Source organism: Lithobates pipiens, unplaced genomic scaffold, assembly GCF_037356315.1.
Source record: "Lithobates pipiens isolate NorthernLeopardFrog02 unplaced genomic scaffold, aLitPip1_a1.2 Scaffold_19, whole genome shotgun sequence".
Classification (NCBI taxonomy): domain Eukaryota; kingdom Metazoa; phylum Chordata; class Amphibia; order Anura; family Ranidae; genus Lithobates; species Lithobates pipiens.
In genome coordinates this window covers 334452662-334475201 of record NW_027507764.1, presented here as the reverse complement: position 1 = coordinate 334475201, position 22540 = coordinate 334452662, and the positions used below count along the sequence as shown (strand labels likewise).

The following is a 22540-nucleotide window of genomic DNA, read 5'->3' as shown; positions in this document are numbered from 1 at the left end:
CAGACCACAGGACCTAGTTCCAGTAATCCATGTTCTTAGGCCGCGTACACACGGGCGGACTGTTCGCCCAACCTTGTCCGCTGAACAGTGTTTGGGCGGACAGTCCGCTCGTGTGTGGGCTTTCAGCGGACAGTTTCAGCGGACAGTCTGACGGACAAAGTCTTTCGGAAATTCCGAAAAACTGTCCGCTGAAACTGTGTTTGAGCGAACAGTCCGCTCGTGTGTGGGCCTGTCCGCTGTACTTTCGAAATGAGCGGACTGTTCCCGCTCGGAAAGTCCGCCCATTTCGAGCGCGTGTACAGGTAGGCGGGGCCCGCGAAGGAGACGTCGCGGGCTCCGCCGCCTGGAATGGGCTTAAAGGGGAACCCCAACGCCGAAAAAAATCGGCGTGGGGGTTCCCCCAAAGTCCACACCAGACCCTTGTCCGAGCACGCTACCCGGCCGGCCAGGAAAGGGGGGCGAGCGAGCGCGCCCCCCCCTCCTGAGCCGTACCAGGCCGCGTGCCCTCAACATGGGGGGTGCCTTGGGGAAGGGGGGGCCGCGCGGCCCCCCCACCCCAAAGCACCTTGTCCCCATGTTGATGAGGACAAGGGCCTCTTCCCGACAACCCTGGCCGTTGGTTGTCGGGGTCTGCGGGCGGGGGGCTTATCGGAATCCGGGAGCCCCCTTTAAGAAGGGGGCCCCCGGATACTGGCCCCCCACCCTATGTGAATGAGTATGGGGTACAATGTACCCCTACCCATTCACCTGTAAAATAAAGTACAAAAAAAAACACAACACAGGGGAAAAAATATTTTATTGCACAGCTCCGGGGGTCTTCCGTCTTCGGGGGTCTTCTCGCCGGACTCCTCCGCTATCTGTGTGTAGCTCTTTTACTAGCGGAGGAGTCCGGCTTTCTTCCTCCCCGCCGCCGGCCTCTTCTCCCGACTTCGGGGGTCTTGTCCCCCTCTTCGGTTCTTCTGCCGGGCCACCGCGCCTTCTTGTAGCTCTTTTACAGGCGGTGGCCCGGTCTTCTGTCGCCGCTGTCGTCGCCGCCGCCGCCGCCGCCTTCCGTTCTTGTTCTTCTTCTTGTTCTTCTGCTTCTTCTCCTGGAGATGTTGACTCGACGAGCTCTCCGGCCGGAATGCCAGAGCCGCGCTGTGCGGTCACTTATATAGTGACAATGGGGCGGTGTCACATGGTATATGTCACATGGGTTGGTCACATGGTGACCCCGCCCCCTTACGATGTCATAGTCCCCATGTGACATCAACCCATGTGACCAACCCATGTGACATATACCATGTGACACCGCCCCATTGTCACTATATAAGTGACCGCACAGCGCGGCTCTGGCATTCCGGCCGGATAGCTCGTCGAGTCAACATCTCCAGGAGAAGAAGCAGAAGAACAAGAAGAAGAACAAGAACGGAAGGCGGCGGCGACGACAGCGGCGACAGAAGACCGGGCCACCGCCTGTAAAAGAGCTACAAGAAGGCGCGGTGGCCCGGCAGAAGAACCGAAGAGGGGGACAAGACCCCCGAAGTCGGGAGAAGAGGCCGGCGGCGGGGAGGAAGAAAGCCGGACTCCTCCGCTAGTAAAAGAGCTACACACACATAGCGGAGGAGTCCGGCGAGAAGACCCCCGAAGACGGAAGACCCCCGGAGCTGTGCAATAAAATATTTTTTCTCTGTGTTGTGTTTTTTTTGTACTTTATTTCACAGGTGAATGGGTAGGGGTACATTGTACCCCATACTCATTCACATAGGGTGGGGGGCCGGTATCCGGGGGCCCCCTTCTTAAAGGGGGCTCCCGGATTCCGATAAGCCCCCCGCCCGCAGACCCCGACAACCAACGGCCAGGGTTGTCGGGAAGAGGCCCTTGTCCTCATCAACATGGGGACAAGGTGCTTTGGGGTGGGGGGGCCGCGCGGCCCCCCCTTCCCCAAGGCACCCCCCCATGTTGAGGGCACGCGGCCTGGTACGGCTCAGGAGGGGGGGCGCGCTCGCTCGCCCCCCTTTCCTGGCCGGCCGGGTAGCGTGCTCGGACAAGGGTCTGGTGTGGACTTTGGGGGAACCCCCACGCCGATTTTTTTCGGCGTTGGGGTTCCCCTTTAAGCCCATTCCAGGCGGCGGAGCCCGCGACGTCTCCTTCGCGGGCCCCGCCTACCTGTACACGCGCTCGAAATGGGCGGATTTGCCTCCGCCTTACGTGGGCGAGTCCGTTCATTTCAAAAGTTGAGCGGACTGTTTGGCAAACAGTTCGTTGAAACAGTCCGCTCGTGTGTGGGCAAGTCCGCTCATGCAAATTTTGAGCGGACTGTTTGCCGAAACTGTTTGACGAACAAGGTTGGGCAAACAGTCCGCGCGTGTGTACGCGGCCTTAGTCTGCTTGTGTTCAGCAAATTGTTTGCGGGCTTACTTGTGCATCATCTTTAGAAGAGGCTTCCTTCTGGGACAACAGCCATGCAGACCAATTTGATGCAGTGTGCGGCTTATGGTCTGAGCACTGACATGCTGACCCCCCACCCCTTCAACCTCTGCAGTAATGCTGGCAGCACTCATAAGTTTATTTCCCAAGAACAATCTCCGGATATCTTTGGTCGACCATAGTGAGGTCTGTTCTCAGTGGAACCTGTCCTGTTAAACTGTTGTATGGTCTTGGCCACAGTGCTGCAGCTCAGTTTCAGGGTCTTGGCAATCTTTTTATAGCCTATGTCATCTTTATGTGGAGCAGCAATTCTTTTTTTCAGATCCTCAAAGAGTTCTTTGCCATGAGGTGCCATGTTGAACTTCCAGTGACCAGTATGAGACAGTGAGAGCGATATCACCAAATTTTACACACCTACTCCCCATTCACACCTGAGACCTTGTAACATTAATGAGTCACATGACATCGGGGAGGGAAATGGCTAACTGGGCCCAATTTGGACATTTTCACTTGTGGGGTGTACTCACTTTTGTTGCCAGTGGTTTAGACATTAATGGCTGTGTGTTGAGTCATTTTGAGGGGGCAGAAAATTTGCAGTTATACAAGCTGTACACTCACTTCTTTACATTGTAACAAAGTACAATTTCTTCAGTGTTGTCACATGAAAAGATATAATAAAATATTTACAAAAATGTGAGGGGTGTACTCACTTTTGTGAGATACTGTAGGTGCATTTTTTATAAAGCATAGTCACAGGGGGACATTAGATTAATCAACCAAGAGAATAATGTAAATTGTACCCTGTGGGTTAACAAACACTTTAAGCTTTTATAATCTACTTAGAGATAAAGGGTCATAAATACCTGGAAAGTTTTTTGTCTTTCAAACACTGTGATGGGCATTTATCAAAACTGGAGAAGACAAAATCTGGAGCAGCTGTGCATGGGAACCAGTCAGCTTCTATTTTTTATTGTCAAAGCTTAACTGAACAGGTTTTGGCTAGAAGCTGATTGGCTGCTACACAGGGCTGCTCCAGATTTTGTCTGCTCCAGTTTTGATAAACTGAAATAAGATCCTCCACCACCAATATCACTGCCGCTTACCAGCTGCTCTGATCCCCTAAGAGAGATCAGATATCGCCATAAAGATTAACACTCGATCAGAGATTGGACTGCATGAAGGAATCCAACTGCATGGAGGGTGTATCCTTTGAAAACACTCCGCTCTGCTGGAAAAATACTTCTACGGCCACACCGCTCATTTCCCTCCGTGTAAATACAGGAAAAGAACCACCATAGCCTAATATTGCCAGAGTAATTTAATAAAAATGTAAAATCACACTTACATGGTACATGTATCAAATAAAGCCTTGATAAAAAACATCTAGCCGGCTGGCTTCTATTCGCTGCCCGTCACTTCCGGGATCAGCGCAGTTTCAGCGGTGATGTCAGCACGCCGCTCCTCCCTCATAAATATCCCACATTTTTTATTAAAAAAAACATTTTTTTTCCTCAGTTTAGGCCGATATGTATTCTTCTACAGATTTTTGTTTAAAAAAAATCGCAATAAGCCTATATTGATTGGTTTGCCCAAAAGTTATAGCATCTGCAAAATAGGGGGATAGATTTATGGCATTTTTATTATTATTATTTTTTTTATTACTAGTAATGGAGGCAAGTTGTGTTTTTTTCGGGACTGCAGCATTATGGCGGACACATCGGACACTTTTACACTACAGCTGCTGACTTTTAATAAATGGACACTCACCTGTCCCGGGTTCCAGCGATGCCGGCAGCCGAGGCCGATCGATCGCTCGGCCCTCGGCTGCTGCCGCCACCATTCTAGGTGAGGGAATCAGGAAGTGAAGCGAATCGGCTTCACTTCCCGGTTCCCTACTGTGCATGCGCGAGTCGCGCCGCGCAATAGGAAACCTCCGCGCTGTCACTGGGACCCGTGTGTGTCCCAGCAGACAGCGCAGCAGGGCAGGAAATGGCGTAGACTCCCACGGGAGTCTATGCCCGGAAGTGGGTGTAAATACCTGTCTTTGACAGGTATCTCCACCCCCCTCCCCCCTGAAAGGTGTCAATTGGGACACCGGAGGGGGGGAGGGATCCGATCAGCGGAGGTTCCACTTTAGGGTGGAATCCCGCTTTAAGCTGCACAAAAGCGCATCAGTGTGAATGGGCCCTAATAGTTTTAGGGCAGATGAGATATTCAGTTCTCTGTGCAGCTTGTTCGATTTTTTTAGATTGTTCTTGGAAGATAGATAAATCTTATATGTTTAGTGTCACGGGTATTGACGGGTAAGTTTGGTAGCATTGGACAGACGATCGGAAATTCCGATAGAAACTTTTTCCGTCTGAAAAATTGAGAACATGCTCTCAAATTTTTGCTGATGGGAATTCGGCTAGCTAAATTCTGATGGAGCATACACACGGTCGCATTTTCCGATGAAAAGCTCTCATCGGTCTTTTGCTGGCCGAAATTCCGGTCGTGTGTACACTGCATAAGTTGTTTTTTGGGCCTATATTACTTCAGTGAAACAGTATTGGTTGGACAACAGAGTACTGCGTTTCATTACTCTCTTTATATTAGCTCATTGAGAATATCTACAAGCAACCTGCAGAAGTGTTAGAAATAACATTCTGATAGATGTTACTAACCCAAAAAAGGGCAAATGGATGCAGCCTGTCATTTGGTGAGATTACCTCAACCAATTATATAACTTGGAGTAGATGTATGTAGTAGATTCTCCATAAACAAAAAATGTAAACTTTGGTAATAGGGTTATACCCAGGGCAGGACTTAGTGTGGTGGGGGCCCCTGGGCTTGAGTCACTTTCGGGCCCTACCTTCTATACATTATCGGATTTATCGCCGTAAGCACCGGCGTATAACACGCACTCGAAGTTTAGGAGGGGATTTTAAGGAAAAAAACTTTTAGGAGAAGAGTTTAAGGAAAAAAAACTTAAATGCCCATCAATGCACCCTTATCAATGTCCATCTGCAGCCTTGCCCATCCATCTGCAGCCTTGTCCAGTGTCATTGCAGACTTGTCAGTGTAGCCTTGTCATTTGCAGCCTTGCCCCAGTGTCATTTGCAGCCTTGTCATTTGTAGCCTTGTCATTGCAGTCTTGAAGTTTAAAAATGGCGACGCCAAGATACAGAGTCCTGTGTATCTCGGCGGCTCTCGGGTCCTGTCGCAGTCCCGAGCAGAGCAGAGAGTAGCCGAGTGTACTCAGCTTGGCTCACGGTCACGCCCAGTACTTGTGTTATGTCCATCATAGGGCGGGACTGGGCATGACTGTGAGCTGAGCCGAGTACACTCGGCTATGTATCTCGGCGGGGGGCCCCCTATTTGGTGGGGCCCATGGGCTTGAGCCCAGTCAAGCCCAATGGTAAGTCCTGCCCTGGTTATACCAATGTGCTTCATCTCCTCTTTCTATGATATAACTGGATAATAATTAACAGTATTCATATATTAACTGTAAAATCCTTTTCATTTCAGGCTGATATGCTGAGATCCATAGCTAGCACCAAACCTACTGTAACTAATGAGGATCTGGCAAAATTAAAGAACTTTGAAAAATACTTTGGACAAGATAAATTAGCATAAACATGATAACAAGATCACTTTCTAAAGCCTTTTTTTTTCATTTTCTAATATATACAGTATCTCACAGTATAGTAAGTACATCTCTCACATTTTTTTATATATTTTATTTTATCTTTTCATGTGACAACACTGAACAAATTACACTTTGCTACAATGTAAAGTAGTGAGTGTACAGTTTGTATAACAGTGTAAATTTCCCCTCAAAATAACTCAACACACAGCCATTAATGTCTAAACCGCTAGCAACAAAAGAGAGTATACCCCTAAGTGAAAATGTCCAAATTGGGCCCAATTAGCCATTTTCCCTCCCTGGTGTCATGTGACTCCTTAGTGTTACAAGAACTCAGGTGTGAATGGGGAGCAGGTGTGTTAAATTTGGTGTTATCGCTCTCACTCTCTCATACTGGTCACTGGAAGTTCAACATACCACCTCATGGCAAAGAACACTCTGAGGAACTGAAAAAAAATTGTTGCTCTACATAAAGATGGCATTGACTATAAGAAGATTGCCAAGACCCTGAAACTGAGCTGCAGCACAGTGGCCAAGACCATACAGCGGTTTAACAGGACTGATTCCACTTAGAACAGGCCTCGCCATGGTTGACCAAAAAAGTTGTGTTCACATGCTCAGGAACATATCCAGAGGCTGCCTTTGAGAAATAGACATATGAGTGCTGCCAGCATTGCTGTCGAGATTGAAGGAGTGGGGGGACAGCCTGTCAGTGCTCAGACCATACGGCGCACACTGTATCAAATTGGTCTGCATGGCTGTCCTCCCAGAAGGAAGCCTCGTCTAAAGATGATCTACAAGAAAGCCCACAAACAGTTTGCTGAAGGCAAGCAGACTAAGGACATGGATTACTGGAACCATGTCCTGCGGTCTGATAAGACCAAAATAAACTTATTTGATTCAGATGGTGTCAAGTGTGAAACATGTAACATTTTATACCACAGTGAAACGTGGGGTAACAGTAATGTAGAACGTAATGGGACATGTGTGCTAGATCGAAAGTTGGGCCCTCTTGAACAAGGAAAAATGTGCAGTGCTCAGCAGGCTGCAGCAAAAATAGTATGTGGTTTTATTTGCTCTGAATTTTAGCCACGGTTACAATAGAAGCAGAGTGCAGGGGTCCAGTAGTAAGTGATGCAGAGTTCCCAGTTCAGTAGTAAGGCCCCTTTCACACTGGGGCGGTGGGTGCGTTGGCGGTAAAGCGCTTCTATTTTTAGCGGTGCTTTACCACCAATTTCGCTGCGCTATTTGGCCGCTAGCGGGTCGCATTTACCCCCCTGCTAGCGGTCAAGAAAAGTTCAGTAGTAAGTGATGCAGAGTTCACAGGTCAGTAGTAAGTGATGCAGAGTTCACAGGTCAGTAGTAAGTGTTGCAGAGTTCACAGGTCAGTAGTAAGTGTTGCAGAGTTCACAGGTCAGTAGTAAGTGATTAATCTTGTTTGTTCAAAAACAATAAAATACTTGACCACGTGGACCCTTCACCTCTATAGATCAGTAATAAATGGAGGCTTACCAGATCCCCAGTGACCCCCTGTTAAAGGAGGTCAAACTGCGCAGATTCGATCACAGATCACATAGACGTCTCGATACAGAATGCCGGAAAACGACCCAATCATTCAGATATAACGTGATCTTCCAATCCGCTCGGATCCTCTCGCAGGCCTCAAAACAATGTATCGCCAAAGGAAACAAAATGCGCCAGATTGTGTAATACAGTTTGAACAGGATTTATTTCAACCGAATACTTAAGCGCTTAAAATGACTCCACCGAGTCACACGAAGATACAAATAACGTTTAAAAACGAACAGATTGCTAGCAAAGTAAAAATGCGAACGCAGATGCACAATGGGTGTGAGCGTGGCTACCCATTGTGCATCTGCGTTCGCATTTTTACTTTGCTAGCAATCTGTTCGTTTTTAAACGTTATTTGTATTTGTTTGTTTTTGAACAAACAAGATTAGTTACCTTTGCTTCATATTCACATGGGACATTATTTATATTATTTTGATGCATCAATTTATTTATGATCATTTGGATTCACAGTTCTTTTTTGATTCTATTGGACACTTGAGTTTCAGAAATATTTTTCACTCTAATGGACACTTGAGTTCCAGAAGCATCTTAGATTAATGTTTTTCACAATATTTATATTAATGGTTTTTCACAACATTTATATTTTGATTTCACAGTTTCTTTTGTTTTATATTTATTAAGCCACATTCACATTTAGTGGCCAAGTGCTGCACTTTATTTCTTTTGTTTTCGTTGTGCCCAGTATCCTGGTTATAGTGTTTAGCTGCTGACTTATTCGTTTTTACTAAGCGCAGATTTTTTATTTCTTTCCAGTAGTAAGTGATGCAGAGTTCACAGGTCAGAAGTAAGTGTTGCAGAGTTCACAGGTCAGTAGTAAGTGTTGCAGAGTTCACAGGTCAGTAGTAAGTGTTGCAGAGTTCATTGGACAGTAGAAGGTGGCGCAGAGGTCAGGGATCAGTAATAAGAGAGGCAGAGGTCAGAGATCCCTAGTAAGTGAGTCAGAAATCAGAGATCACTAGTAGGTGACACGGAGGTCAGAAATCAGTAGTTAATTGAAGCAGAGGTCAGAAGTAAATAATGCAGAGTTTAGAGATTAGTAGCAAGTGATGCAGAGGTCAAAGATCAACAGTAAGTGAAGCAGAAATCAGAGATCAGTACAGACATACCCCATTTTTAAGTACACATTGGGGTTTATTTACTAAAGCTGGAAAGTGAAAAATCAGGCTCACTTCTGCATAGAAACCAATGAGCTTCTAACCACAGCTTGTTCAATTTAGCTTTGGTAAGAAAACCTGGAAACTCATTGGTTTCTGTGCAGAAGTGCGCCTGATTTTGCACTTTCCAGCTTTAGTAAATAAACCCCATTGTGTACTTAAAAGTGGGGTATGCCTGTAGTAAGTGAGGCAGAAATCAGAGATCAGTAGTAAGTGGTGCAGAGCTCACATACTGATCTCTGACTGTGACAGGGCCAGGATGAAGCAGAAGAAGCATGTTGGAACACTGACCAAACATCCAAAGCCATATTATTTGTACTACGATGTGTAAATAGTACAACAGTTACATCAAGCTAGCTGTTTATCGAATCTTTCATTTCTGCAGTTATTCCATAATGAAATTCTTGTTGTCAACAGTTTGGTTCTAGGTTTTTGTACTGTATGTGTGAAATTATAGAACTGTGGAATCATCTGTTTACTTCAATAAACTTCTATTTGTGTAACACTACTAAGCAAAATGTGATTGTACGTTTTTTCTTCACTTTATGTTAAGCATTTTGCTCTGAATGATGCGAAAAGCATCTGGCAAATTTCAACTTTCATCAATTGACAGTGGTTAGAACATTGGAAAGGTCTTGGTTGCTCTTTGCATTATTAGAATATTTTGTATGTTGGAGATTTAATAATGGCTTTCTAAAGCCTTGTACACACGATAGGAATATTGGGACGAATGATAGGTGACTAAAATTACGAAAATTCTCTTACGACAGAATACAATTTAGAAGTGATGTTTTCTTTTGTTGCACATTTTTTCTATTTATTTCCTTGGTGCTAAGTTATTTGTTTTTCAATGTGTTGTATTGTATTGTAATGTATTCTTTCATTTCCAAGCATGCCTGGTCTTGGTCACACAATTTTTTTGTACAAATACTATACTAATTACATGAAAATCGTTTATTCTGTTATCATACAAGAAACTTTTTCATGCTTGTTCCTGTGGATAACTTTACATGAGATCAGCTCTCGAAAGGAGTGTACTAATGATTAGATTATCGGATGATCGTTTTGAAAGCTGTGTTTCTTTATTGTACATCACGGGACACAGAGCAACCATAATAATGACTATATGGGTTATACGCCACCTACTGGTGGTTGGACACTGGCAGATAGTCAAACAGGAAATCCACCCCTATATAACCCCTCCTACACAGGAAGGACCTCATTTTTTTCGCCATCACTGATGAAGAGGAGATTCTGCTGGGGACACTGATGATGAGACTCTGCTGGGGACACTGATGATGAGACTCTGATGGGGGACATTGATGATGGGGAGGCTGTAATGGGGAACATTGATGATGGGGAGACTCTGATGGGAAGGCGATGATGGTGAGGCCCTGATGGGGGTCATTGATGATGGGGAGACTCTGATGGGAGACACTGATGATGGGGAGGCTCTGATGGGGGACACTTATGATGGGGAGGCTCTGATAGGGGAAACTGATAATGGGGAAGCGCTGATGGGGGACACTGATGATGAGACTCTGCTGGGGACACTGATGATGAGACTCTGCTGGGGATACTGATGATGAGGAGACTCTGCTTGGGACACTGATGATGAGGAGACTCTGCTGGGGACACTGATGATGAGGAGACTCTGATGGGGACATTGATGATGAGGAGATTCTGATGGGGACACTGATGATTGGGAGGCTCTGGCGGGGGACACTGATGATGAGGAGACTCTGATAGGGGACACTAATGATGAGACTCTGCTGGGGAAACTGATGATGAGGAGACCCTGATGGGGAACACTGATGAAGAGGAGACTCTGATGGGGACACTGATGATGAGGAGATCCTGATAGGGGACACTGATGATGAGACACTGCTGGGGACACTGATGATGAGACTGTGATGGGGGATATTGATGATGTGGAGGCTCTGATGGGAAACATTGATGATGGGGAGACAATGATGGGGAGGCAATGATGGGGTCATTGATGATGGGGAGACTCTGATGGGGGACACTGATGATGGGGTGGCTCTGATGGGGGACACTTATGATGGGGAGGCTCTGATGGGGACACTGATAATGAGGAAGCTCTGATGGGGGACACTGATGATGAGACTCTGATGGGGACACTGATGATGAGACTGATGAGACTCTGATGGGGATACTGATGATGAGACACTGCTGGGGGCACTGATGATGAGGAGACTCTGCTGGTGACACTGATGATGAGGAGACTCTGATGGGGGACACTGATGATTGTGAAGCTCTGATGGGGGACACTGATGATGAGGAGACTCTGATAGGGGACACTGATGATGAGACTCTGCCGGGGACACTGATCATGAGGAGACTCTGCTGGGGACACTGATGATGAGGAGACTCTGATGGGGACACTGATGATGAGGAGACTCTGATGGGGAACACTGATGATGAGGAGGCTCTGATGGGGGACACTGATGATGAGACTCTGATGGGGAACACTGATGATGAGGAGACTGATGGGGAACACTGATGATGAGGAGACTCTGATGGGGACACTGATGATGAGGAGATTCTGATAGGGGACACTGATGATGAGACTCTGCTGGGGACACTGATGATGAGACTCTGATGGGGGATATTGATGATGGGGAGGCTCTGATGGGGACACTGATGATGGGGAGGCTCTGATGGGGGACATTGATGATGGGGAACACCGATGATGGGGAGGCTCTGATGCGGGATACTTATGATGAGGAGGCTCTGATGGGGGACACTGATAATAAAGAAGCTCTGATGGGGGACACTGATGATGGGGAGGCTCTGATGGGGGACACAAATGGGGGACACTGATGATGGGGAGGCTCTGATGGGGGACACTGATGATGGGGAGGCTCTGATGGGGGACACAAATGGGGGACACTGATGATGAGGAAGCTCTGATGGGGGACACTGATGATGGGTAGGCTCTGATGGGGGACACTGATGATGGGGAGGCTCTGATGGGGGACACAAATGGGGGACACTGATGATGGGGAGGCTCTGATGGGGGACACAAATGGGGGACACTGATGATGAGGAAGCTCTGATGGGGGACACCAATGATGGGTAGGCTCTGATGGGGGACACTGATGATGGGGAGGCTCTGATGGGAGACACTAATAATGAGGAAGCTCTGATGGGGGACACTGATGATGGGTAGGCTCTGATGGGGGACACTGATGATGGGGAGGCTCTGATGGGGGACACAAATGGGGGACACTGATGATGGGGAGGCTCTGATGGGGGACACTGATGATGGGTAGGCTGTGATGGGGGACACTGATGATGGGGAGGCTCTGATGGAGGACACAAATGGGGGGCACTGATGATGAGGAAGCTCTGATGGGGACACTGATGAAGAGGAGACTCTGATGGGGGACACTGATGATGGGGAGACTCTGATGGGGGACACTGATGATGGTGAGACTCTGATGGGGGACACTGATAATGGGGGGACATTGATGATGGGGAGACTCTGAAGGGGAGACTGATTACAAAAACGACCAATGTTTAATAATATAATTTTATTTAATTGTATTCATCCATTTATACATAACTGATTTATATCAGCCCCCGAATACTTGTAAAATCTACAATGTGACTCTCATGTTGAAAAGTTTGGAGACCCCTGTCTAGTCTTTTGATAGATGGTTGCGCAAATATCATGCAATATATACATCTGGAGCTAAGTTTATTTAATTCTAAGATTCTCTGCTTCTAGTAATTATAAGAGGGTTATGTATTTGGGGGTATTAAAAGTATTATATATATATATAAAAAATAAAAAAAAGAAGTGATCCATGACCAAAGGACTAAAACTATAAGCACTAAAAGACTGGCAATGGTTATACTCCTTAACACATCATTAAAGTAAATCCAAGCAGCATATGTACAGTATACAGTTCATCCGGAAAGTATTCACAGCGCTTCACTTTTTCCACATTTTGTTATGTTGCAGCATTATTCCAAAATGGATTACATTCATTACTTTCCTAAAAATTCTACAAACAATACCACATAACGATGTGAAAGAAGTGTCATGGTTATGCTGTGATCTTCCTGTGTTTGCTTACCTTCCCTCATGTCTTCAGACTAAGAGGTCAGCCACTTCCACCTGGTGGTTTTTATAACCTCTCCTCTAAGCATGGCTCCACCCCAGGCCCTATCAGGGAGCCCTATATTAACCTGTGCACTGCAAGCCATCAGTGCTGATCAACCATTGTGTATTCCTTTGTGTGTTAGCTTCCTGTTTCCTGCCGTGTGCTCTGTTTCTGGTTTCCGTTACCGACTTTGGCGTGTCTTGACTATCCCTGTTTGCCTGTGATCCTGACCTTTTGGCGTGTACCCGACTATTCTTGTCTGCTTGTGGCCCCGACCTTGGCTTTGTCCCTCACCATCCCTATCCTCCTGTTGAATACTGTGGGTGTGAGCTGGGGGACCCTGGGGGTCGCGACCTGGAGCCAGTTGCAGCCAAGTCCATCCTCACCACTGGAGCCTCTGGTGAACACCTGCTGGCTCTTAGACTCCGCGCCCCAGGGAATCTTACGCTCTAACCCCAGTGGGATCTGTCCCCAGTCTGCAGCAGTCAGCCGTAGGGTCCACAACCTTGCGGTGCACTCCTGATCCCTGCGGTGTGCACCTGTCACCTCACCTCAAGGTGACCTGACAAGAAGTTTGTTTGAAATCTTTGCAAATTTATTAAAAATAAAAAACAAAAAAAATCACATGTACCTAAGTATTCACAACCTTTGCTATGACACTCAAAATTGAGCTCAGGTGCATCCTGTTTCCACTGATCATCCTTGAGATGTTTCTACAACTTTATTGGAGTCCACCTGTGGTAAATTCAGTTGATTGGACATGATTTGGAAATGCAATCACCTGTCTATACAAGGTCCCACAGTTAACAGTGCATGTCAGAGCACAAACCAAGCCATGAAGTCCATGGAATTGTCTGTAGACCTTCAACACAGGATTGTATTGAGGCACAGATCTGGGGAAGGGTACAGAAAAATTTCTGCAGCATTGAAGGTCCCAATGACCGCAGTGACCTCCATCATCTGTAAATGAAAGAAGTTTGGAACCACCAGGACTCTTCCTAGAGCAGGCCGTCCGGCCAAACTGAGCGATCGGGGTAGAAGGGCCTTAGTTGGGGAGGTGACCAAGAACCTGATGGTCACTGACAGAGCTCCAGTGTTTCTCTGTGGAGAGAGGAGAACCTTCCAGAAGAACAACGTCTCTGCAGCACTCCACCAATCAGGCCTGTAGGGTGGAGTAGCCAGACGGAAGTCACTCCACAGTAAAAGGCACATGACGGCCCACCTGAAGTTTGTCAAAAGGCACCTGAAGGACTCTCAGACCATGAGAAACAAAATTCTCTGGTCTGATGAAAAAAAGATTGATCTCTTTGGCCTGAATGGCAAGCGTCAGGTCTGGAGGAAACCAGGCACCGCTCATCATCTGACCAATACCATCCCTACAGTGACACATGGTGGTGGCAGCATTCTGCTGTGAGGATGATTTTCAATGTCAGGAACTGGGAAACTAGTCAGAATCGAGGGAAAGATGGATGCAGCAATGTACAGAGACATCCTTGATGAAAACCTGCTTGAAACCGCTCTGGACCTCAGTCTGGGGCGAAGGTTTACCTTCCAACAGGATAACCACCCTAAACACACAGCCAAGATAACAAATGAGTGGCTACATGACAGCTCTGTGAATGTCCTTGAGTGGCCCAGCCAGACCCCTGACTTGAACCCAATTGGAGAGATCTGAAAATGTCTGTGCCCCGATGCTACCCATCCAACCTGACGGAGCTTGAGAGGTCTTGTAAAGAAAAATGGGAAAAACTGCCCAAAAATAGGTCTGCCAAACTTGTAGCATCGTATTTGAGGCTGTAATTGCTGCCAAAGGTGCTTCACCAAAGTATTGAGCAAAGACTGTGACTACTTATATACATGTGATTTTTTTTTGTTTTTTATAGTTAAAACATTTGCAAAGATTTCAAACAAACATTTTTCACATTGTCATTATAAAGTGTTGTTTGTAGAATTTTGAGGAAAATTAATGTAATCCATTTTGGAATAAGGCTGTACCACAACAAAATGTGCAAATAGTGAAGTGCTCTGAATACTTTCCAGATGCAATTTATGTACATTTGACTTGGTATCAACTTCTATGAGTCCCTGCACAGCTCAGAGAGGGGGAGAGAGAACCAGCACAAGGAGCTTGGCTGTCTCTTGTTTCAATACTGACCAGGAACAAGAATACAGATAAGTGCTTCTGGCTTTTCTTAAAATTTTCTGATCTTATTAATTCCAGGTCAGTAATTAAAGTGGGTCTAAAGCAAGGAAATATTTTTACCATAATGCATTCCCTGATTTAAAGTAAGAAACAGGCCATTGACTTATTTATTAGCAAACTCACCCTTCCCTCATTGACTACAGAACAACTAACAACACTAAATGCTCCAATATCGCATAAGGAAATCTTAGACACTATCCATGCATTACCGAAACACAAAGCACCAGGCACTGATGGCTTTTCTTCAAAATATTACAAAGCCTTTGCTCAGACTTTGGTCCCATACTTGCGAAGACTCTTCAACAGCACTGCCTTCTCCTCTTCCTTTCCAGAAGAAATGTTACAAGCAACTATTATTACATTACAAAAACCAGGTAAGAGGCTGGAAACCCCACAAAATTTCAGGCCTATTTCAGACTAGCTAATATCACCGTATACTTGATCAAGGCGGATCAAGTCGGGTTTGTCAAGGGAAGACAGGCCCCTGATGGTACGAGGAGACTGTTCAACCTCCTACATACAATAGAATCTAAGAAGGTCCCAGCAGTAGTATTGGCATTGGATGCAGAAAAAGTCTTTGATAGGGTCCATTGGGTATACCTCAAAGCGACCCTACAAAAATTCAGCCTTCAGGGCTTGGCCCTCTCGGCGATATCTGCACTATACACCAAACCCTCAGCTAGCGTTTTCTCATCCAATGCATTCTCTGAAAGTTTCTACATTATGGATGTTACCCGCCAAGGGTGCCCATTATCCCCTATCATATTTACCTTACTGATGGAACCCTTGGCGGAGGCAATTAGAACTGACAATGGGATCTCAGGAATCAATATAGCGGGAGACACTCGCAAATTCGGCCTATTTGCAGATGATGTAATATTAACAATTACAAATACAGCCTCTTCCCTGACAAGAATTCATGATGTGTTACAAGAATATGGTGCATTCTCTTACTATAAATTGAATATTACTAAATTGTGTATATTGCCTATCAATCTCTCTAGAAAATATATATCCCAATTTAAAAAACAATTCTCATTCCATTGGAAGACCAGGACAATTCCATATCTAGGCATTAAATTAGCTTCCCCAACTTCTTCCCCATACGAAGCAAACTTCTCTTCTTTAATTGACACTATTAAAAAGGATTTATCACACATTGCATCCTATGAGCTGTCCTGGCTAGGAAGAATAGCTGCACTAAAAATGCTTCTTCTACCAAAAATTATTTACTTTTTCAGAACTATCCCTATTTGCATCCAAGAAACCTTTTTTAATCTTGTTGACAAAATGTTTAAAAAAAATTATATGGCAAGGAAAAATGCCCAAAATACAATACTCCTCCATTCAAAGGCATAGACTCAAAGGAACAGTTTTTCCAATCATTCGCAATTATTATAGTGCAGCCATTCTAGACCAAATGAGGGTGTGGCTCGATCCAGAGTCCATGAAACTTTGGGTAAAAATTGAAAAATTCACAATAAAAAATAAGGACTTGCCCTCTCTGCTCCCAGCTAAACTTACCAATCTACCTATACAATGCCCTACACTTCCATCAATAGCAGCAACACTTTCAGTGTGGGAAAAACTGCAGTCAAATATTGCCCCAGAGATATTGCCACATAACTAATCTCCAAATATATGAACATCTAATCCCAGAGTTTAAGATAACTTCCTGGCTACAGAACAATATTAAAACAAATCAAGAAGCACTCACCACAAAACCATCTTCGCATTAATACTCCCTTACTCAACTCTAACATTTCCAACAAACTCACCCAACAGCAACGTATGACCTACCCAAGGAAGCATGGGATTACCTTCAATCTCATTACAATAAACCTAAAGGATTATATTGGTTTTACTCACTTTTGCTGAACAAAACGAAGTTCTCTAAAACATCACACATGACCAATTGGGAAAAAGATTTGGGTACAACTCATTCCCACACTGAATGGAAAGATGCAATCCAAACATGTTATAAATACTCCCACTGTACGCATCACTGGGACAACATGTTAAAACTACTACACAGATCCTACCTCACATTGGTTAGACTATCTCTAATTTATCCTACAGAAACAAACTCTTGTTGGAGACAATGTGGAACCAAGGGAAGTATAAGCCACATCTTTTGAGACTGCAAGGGCATGCAAGGCTTTTGGAATACAGTTTTCAAGTTAATATCCTCTGTAATGGGCTTCTTTATCAGACCAAACCCTCAACTGGCCCCTCTTAACATCACTATAAAAACAATACCAACCCAATTTAGAAGCATAATAAGTCATATTCTTATTGCCGCTCGAATAACTATAGCAGCTAAGTTTAAATCAACCCTAGCCCCTAACATTAGGGAAGTCATCCAAAGAGTATCAACTCATTACTCCTATGAAAAATTATTTGCTATTCAATCAAACACAAGTCTTGCCTTCCACAATCAATGGTTACCCTGGGTTTCTAAATTTCCTGAATATGTATAAAAGCAACAGTAGACATTATAGTTCTAAACCAGATAGAAGAACACTCCTTACACATGGTACAGTCTTTACTTTCTCATTATGGTTATATTTGTTTTCCCTTTCTTTTTTTTGTTTTTCTTAATTATTATTTTTCTTTAGTTTAGATTTCAAATTTTACTGAACTACTAATACAATGGTAAGCCTACTGGTTTAAGTGCCGCCTGGTATACACAGGACTGTTGACAATAAAAACATATTACCTGCCCGCCATGGTATCTATAGGTGGGATTGTGGCTTCCACATTGTGAAGTAGGAGGCACAGCCAATGCTACTATTATAGTCAACAATGCTGGTATGTGATCATTGGCAGTTGATAATTATATTATCTTCATTCTACAAATTGCACCATGTAAGCACTATTGTATGTACTGCATAAACTGTTTTTGTTGAAAATGTAATAAAAAAGAATTGAAAAGGTAAGAAAAAGTGCCAGTATTTGTATTGCCACCTCACACCTCCTTATACTTTCCTCCTGCTACTGTCAATCAAAGTGTGTGAGCAGAGAGCAAGGGGTGGGGCCGAGCCCTGCTGTTGGATGTCACCAGGAATAGTCCAAAGGTCTGGGCCAGCTGCAAACCTGGATGGTCAGCACCAAGTTAGAGGTCAGGGTGGGCCGCAGACATGGTTAACCAGCGAGGAGCCAGAGATAAGAACAGGCAATAGATATGGGTACCTGGAAACAAAAAACAGCACTTCTACCTCAATTATTAAACATCCCAGGCTGAATGGCATCACGGTCAAGTGCAGCAAGACATCTGCTTTATTAAGACGTCAGTGTATAGAACACAAACAGTCAACATGTTCCCACCATAATGGCCTTATTCAAGACTTGGGTAACCAGGTGCTAGCCTCAAGTCAGTAATCAGGAATCACTGAATACTCAGCAGATAACCAGAAACTAGCCAAAAGTCAATACACAGGAATCAGTAGAGGATACAGGCTGAATATCAAGGGTTTGGTAGCTAGCTTGCAAAAACTTTTCTCTGGCAGCAAACCGGGAGAATCAAGAGTTTGGGCGGCCACATCGCTGGATCCTGGGACAGGTGAGTGTGTGTTTATTAAGGCCCCTTTCACATTCCGCTTGCTCAGCAGGGATTGATCCATTGATCTCCACTGAGCAGGCGGAGGACAGGTTCATCTCCGCTCACTGTGCTGAGACGAACCTGTCAGAGTCCCGCTCTCCTCTATGGGGATGTAGCACTGACCCCCAAAGGAGCTGCTGGTTTTATTGGGCTTACCATTACCTTCTTGACCTCTTGTGCGTCTAGGGGTTTCCCATGGTATATAGCCCAAAGAATGGTAGAAACTGACACTGGATCCACTTTTTAGGATATTTATTTGAAAAAAGTAGACAAACAGTCTCTCAATGAAGGGTAGAGGGTTAGGTAGGAAGTTCAGGTACTTTTGGAACTGCAAAAGATAGGAAGTCTCTCACTATAGAAATCCAGAGAATTACCGAATTTGAAAAAAACACATAGCGCATGCTCTTCAGGAGCCGGCGATACATGGAGATCAGGTGAAAATGGACCACCTGTCTGTTTTCATTCATACCCATCCAATCTGCCAGACAGATGGGAAAATAGGATCTCCATCCATCTGGATTTGGCAGACTGGATCGGAGTGAATGGAGTGTTTGATGAGGTCCGCCTGAGAAACGACATGTGTAAGGGGCCTAAAAGTCAGCAGCTACACTTTTTGTAGCTGCTGAATTTTAATAAACACAAAAACGACTGGAGCCCCGCATTAACAGTGTAAAAAAAACAGTCACATTCCTGGCAGGTGTTGGGTGTGTAACTGTCACATTGGTTGTGCTCTCAACCAAACTATATCAAGCCATCAAATGGCTGGGATCATAGCTGACCACATGTGCATCACAATGGCAAACAGAGGCTAAGATGGCAGCTTCCAACCCTGAAAACTATAGGAGGGTTTAGATCTGCTTTATGATAATTATTGTAACTGCTATGCGTATATGAATACCTCCCAACTGTTTGAGATGGGAATGAGGGACACCTATCAGCAAAAGTATGCAGGCATACCCCCTTAAAGGAGAATTGTACAAAAAATAAAAAAAAGATTGGTTAAACCCACAAGTGCTGTTTTTAACACTACTTTTCATTTATTTTGGCTTTTGGAATTTACAAATGCAGCAATTTAGAAATCACATGAAAGGTTTAGCGCTGGAAAACACTTTTTGATAGATAAAAAGTGCATTTTATATAGATCAGACCAAAATGAGGGACAAATGAGGAACGAGGGACAGAAGGCTCCAAATCAGGAACAGTCCCTCAAAATCAGAGGCAGTTGGGAGCTATGCATGTATGTTTTTACCAAATTCTTTTTTTCAACAGACAGTTTAGTACAGGAGCATTATTTATTCTCAACATCAGTTGTCAACTCTAGCAGAGGTTTGTTCTTGAAAAGATTTCCATACTAGCAGATACATCCTGTGAAACGCCTGAAGAATTGATAACGGCATTCTTGAATACTGACACTAGATGGCAGCATAATATCTCCCGCAAGCCAGAATCCTCAGAGAGCCCTCTTGACTGTAGAGAAAGTGAAATATAAACAGGAAGAGCAGCCGAGGGGGGAGGAGCGTGCAGAGGGACCCAGCTTGGCAGAGGTGCATGCTGTCACTTGAACTAGACAGGCTCTGTCAGCGAACTACGATCTGTTCTCTCGGTCTCCTCTGATCCCGGAGCTGTTGCTTTGATGTCACCCTGCTAGTACACTGCTGTCCTCTGAGTGCTGTGCACACTTGTCCCTTCCTCTTCTTCTAGCATGTGCTAACTCTGTAACCTGTCCTCCTCCCCCCTTATTTCTATTCGTTCTGTATTATATCCATGTGTTGTGGCTGGCTGAGTCCTGCTGCTCTTTTCCCTTGCCTCTGTCACTCTCTGTCTTCTTCACTCATCCAGTGATCTCCTCCTTCCTGGGGCATCTGTCAGCCTTCCTTGGGTATTGCCCTCATCTACTCTCACTGAGCCCCCTATTTCCCCCTGTGTGCCATCCCTTTCTTCAGGCTGGACATCCTCACGCAATCCGTCATGCTGCTGCTGGCCGCTGCCTTCCTAGTGGCGTTTGTGCTGCTGCTGTATATGGTGTCTCCGCTCATCAGTCCCAAACCCCTAAAGCTGGCAGGTGCACATATAGTGGTGAGTCTGGTCTGACCTTTAACTGTCACTTTTTTGTGTTTGCAGGTTGTGCTTTATTGTACATATAGGACAGTAAAGGGAACCAGGGGTCTCCAAAGTTCGGCCGGTGGGCTAGATGTGGCCCTTTACCTGACTTTGTCTGGCCCTATTCCATCCACTGAAGCCGAAGATGGGGTACAATACCTCAGAAAAGGACGCCAGAGATGAGTAACTAAGTCTCCCAATGACAACCATAATGGAGCGCGGCTCCTCCCCCTGACACCAGTGATATCATGTTTTACTCCCACTGATTGTTTACATTCACTAATGCCAGGGCATTTCCAACTGCCACTGACCACCAAGCCTAGGGCACTGTCTACATCCACTGATGTCAGGGCATTTCCAACTCTCACTGACCACCAAGCCTAGGGCACTGTCTACATCCACTGATGCCAGGGCATTTCCAACTCCCACTGACCACCAAGCCTATGGCGCTGCCTACATCCACTGATGCCAGGGCATTTTCAAGTCCCACTGACCACTAAGCCTATGGCATTGTTTACATTCACAGATGCCAGTGCTTTTTCTACTCCCACTGACCACCAAGCCTATGGCACTGTTTACATCCATTGATACCAGGGCATTTTTAACTCTCACTCACCACCAAGCTTATGGCACCTTTCTACAACCACTGATGCCAGGGCATTTTCAAGTCCCACTGACCACTAAGCCTATGGCATTGTTCACATCCATTGATGCCAGGGCATTTTCAACTGACCACCAAGCCTATGGCACTATTTACATCCGCTGATGCCAGGGCATTTCCAACTCCCACTGACCACCAAGCCTATGGCACTGTTTACATCCACTGACCACTAAGCCTATGTCATTGTTTATATCCACTGATGCCAGGGCATTTTCAACTGACCACCAAGCCTATGGCACTGTTTACAACTGGTGATGCCAGGGCATTTCCAACTCCCACTGACCACCAAGCCTATGGCACTGTTTACAACTGGTGATGCCAGGGCATTTCCAACTCCCACTGACCACTAAGCCTATGGCATTGTTTACATCCAGTGATGTCATGGCATTTTCTACTCCCACTTGCCACAGTCTGGCCCCCCAAAACTTTAAGGGCAGTAAACTGGCCCATTGTTTTCGAACGTTTGGAGACCCCTAGTGTAGACTATAGCTTCTACTTTGCTGATTTATTTCTGAACGTGTTTGCGTTTGTCATTTTTATAGCGGTAGTAAAGTCATAGCTAAAAAAAAAAAAACTGGTCCCCTTGCAGGTTGCATGCTAGTACAGTAAATTATGAGACTTCTCTGCAAACAGAGCCCTCCATCACAGGGCTGTTATGGGTCTTCTGACTCTTTCATCTTTTTCCTGTCCTTTCCAGGTTGGTATCTTTGGCCGCTTGAATGGCCAGGCTGCCGCAATGTCCCTCTCGCACATGCGCACGGGGGTCGCATCATGTGACACAGAGCGGGCCATAAACATGATTTGAGCTGCACATGTGCGGTGCAGATTACATTACCTGCTGACAGGCAGGGGGACATTTATGACTGAGACCACCCAAGTCTCTTCTGTTAATAGAAAAAAATCCCTACCTGTCAGCAGATTTTAGATAGCATGACTTTACTATAATTTTAAAGCGAAACCTCACCCTCCTAATACATCTCCTACTGCTTCCCACTTCTTCTTCTTTTTTTTTTTTTTTTTTCTTCTTCCTGCTGCAATAATGGCAGAGCCAGCATTCTTTT

General features: G+C 45.3%; 2 protein-coding genes across 4 annotated transcripts in view; both read left to right on the top strand.

Annotated features, from left to right (window-relative positions):
• Nucleotides 1–6090, top strand: part of LOC143996801 (vacuolar protein sorting-associated protein 4B-like) — a 97422-nt gene extending 91332 nt beyond the window's left edge. For all 3 annotated transcript variants that reach the window (XM_077492077.1, XM_077492078.1, XM_077492076.1), the window contains one exon: nt 5917–6090. In XM_077492077.1, coding sequence (XP_077348203.1) covers nt 5917–6024 — 108 coding nt within the window. In that variant the 3' untranslated portion in view covers nt 6025–6090. The remainder of the gene's footprint in view (nt 1–5916) is intronic.
• A 14131-nt stretch (nt 6091–20221) lies between these two features.
• Nucleotides 20222–22540, top strand: part of KDSR (3-ketodihydrosphingosine reductase) — a 71200-nt gene continuing 68881 nt past the window's right edge. The window contains exons 1-2 of the mRNA XM_077492075.1: nt 20222–20262; nt 20662–20794. Coding sequence (XP_077348201.1) covers nt 20687–20794 — 108 coding nt within the window. The 5' untranslated portion in view covers nt 20222–20262; nt 20662–20686. The remainder of the gene's footprint in view (nt 20263–20661; nt 20795–22540) is intronic.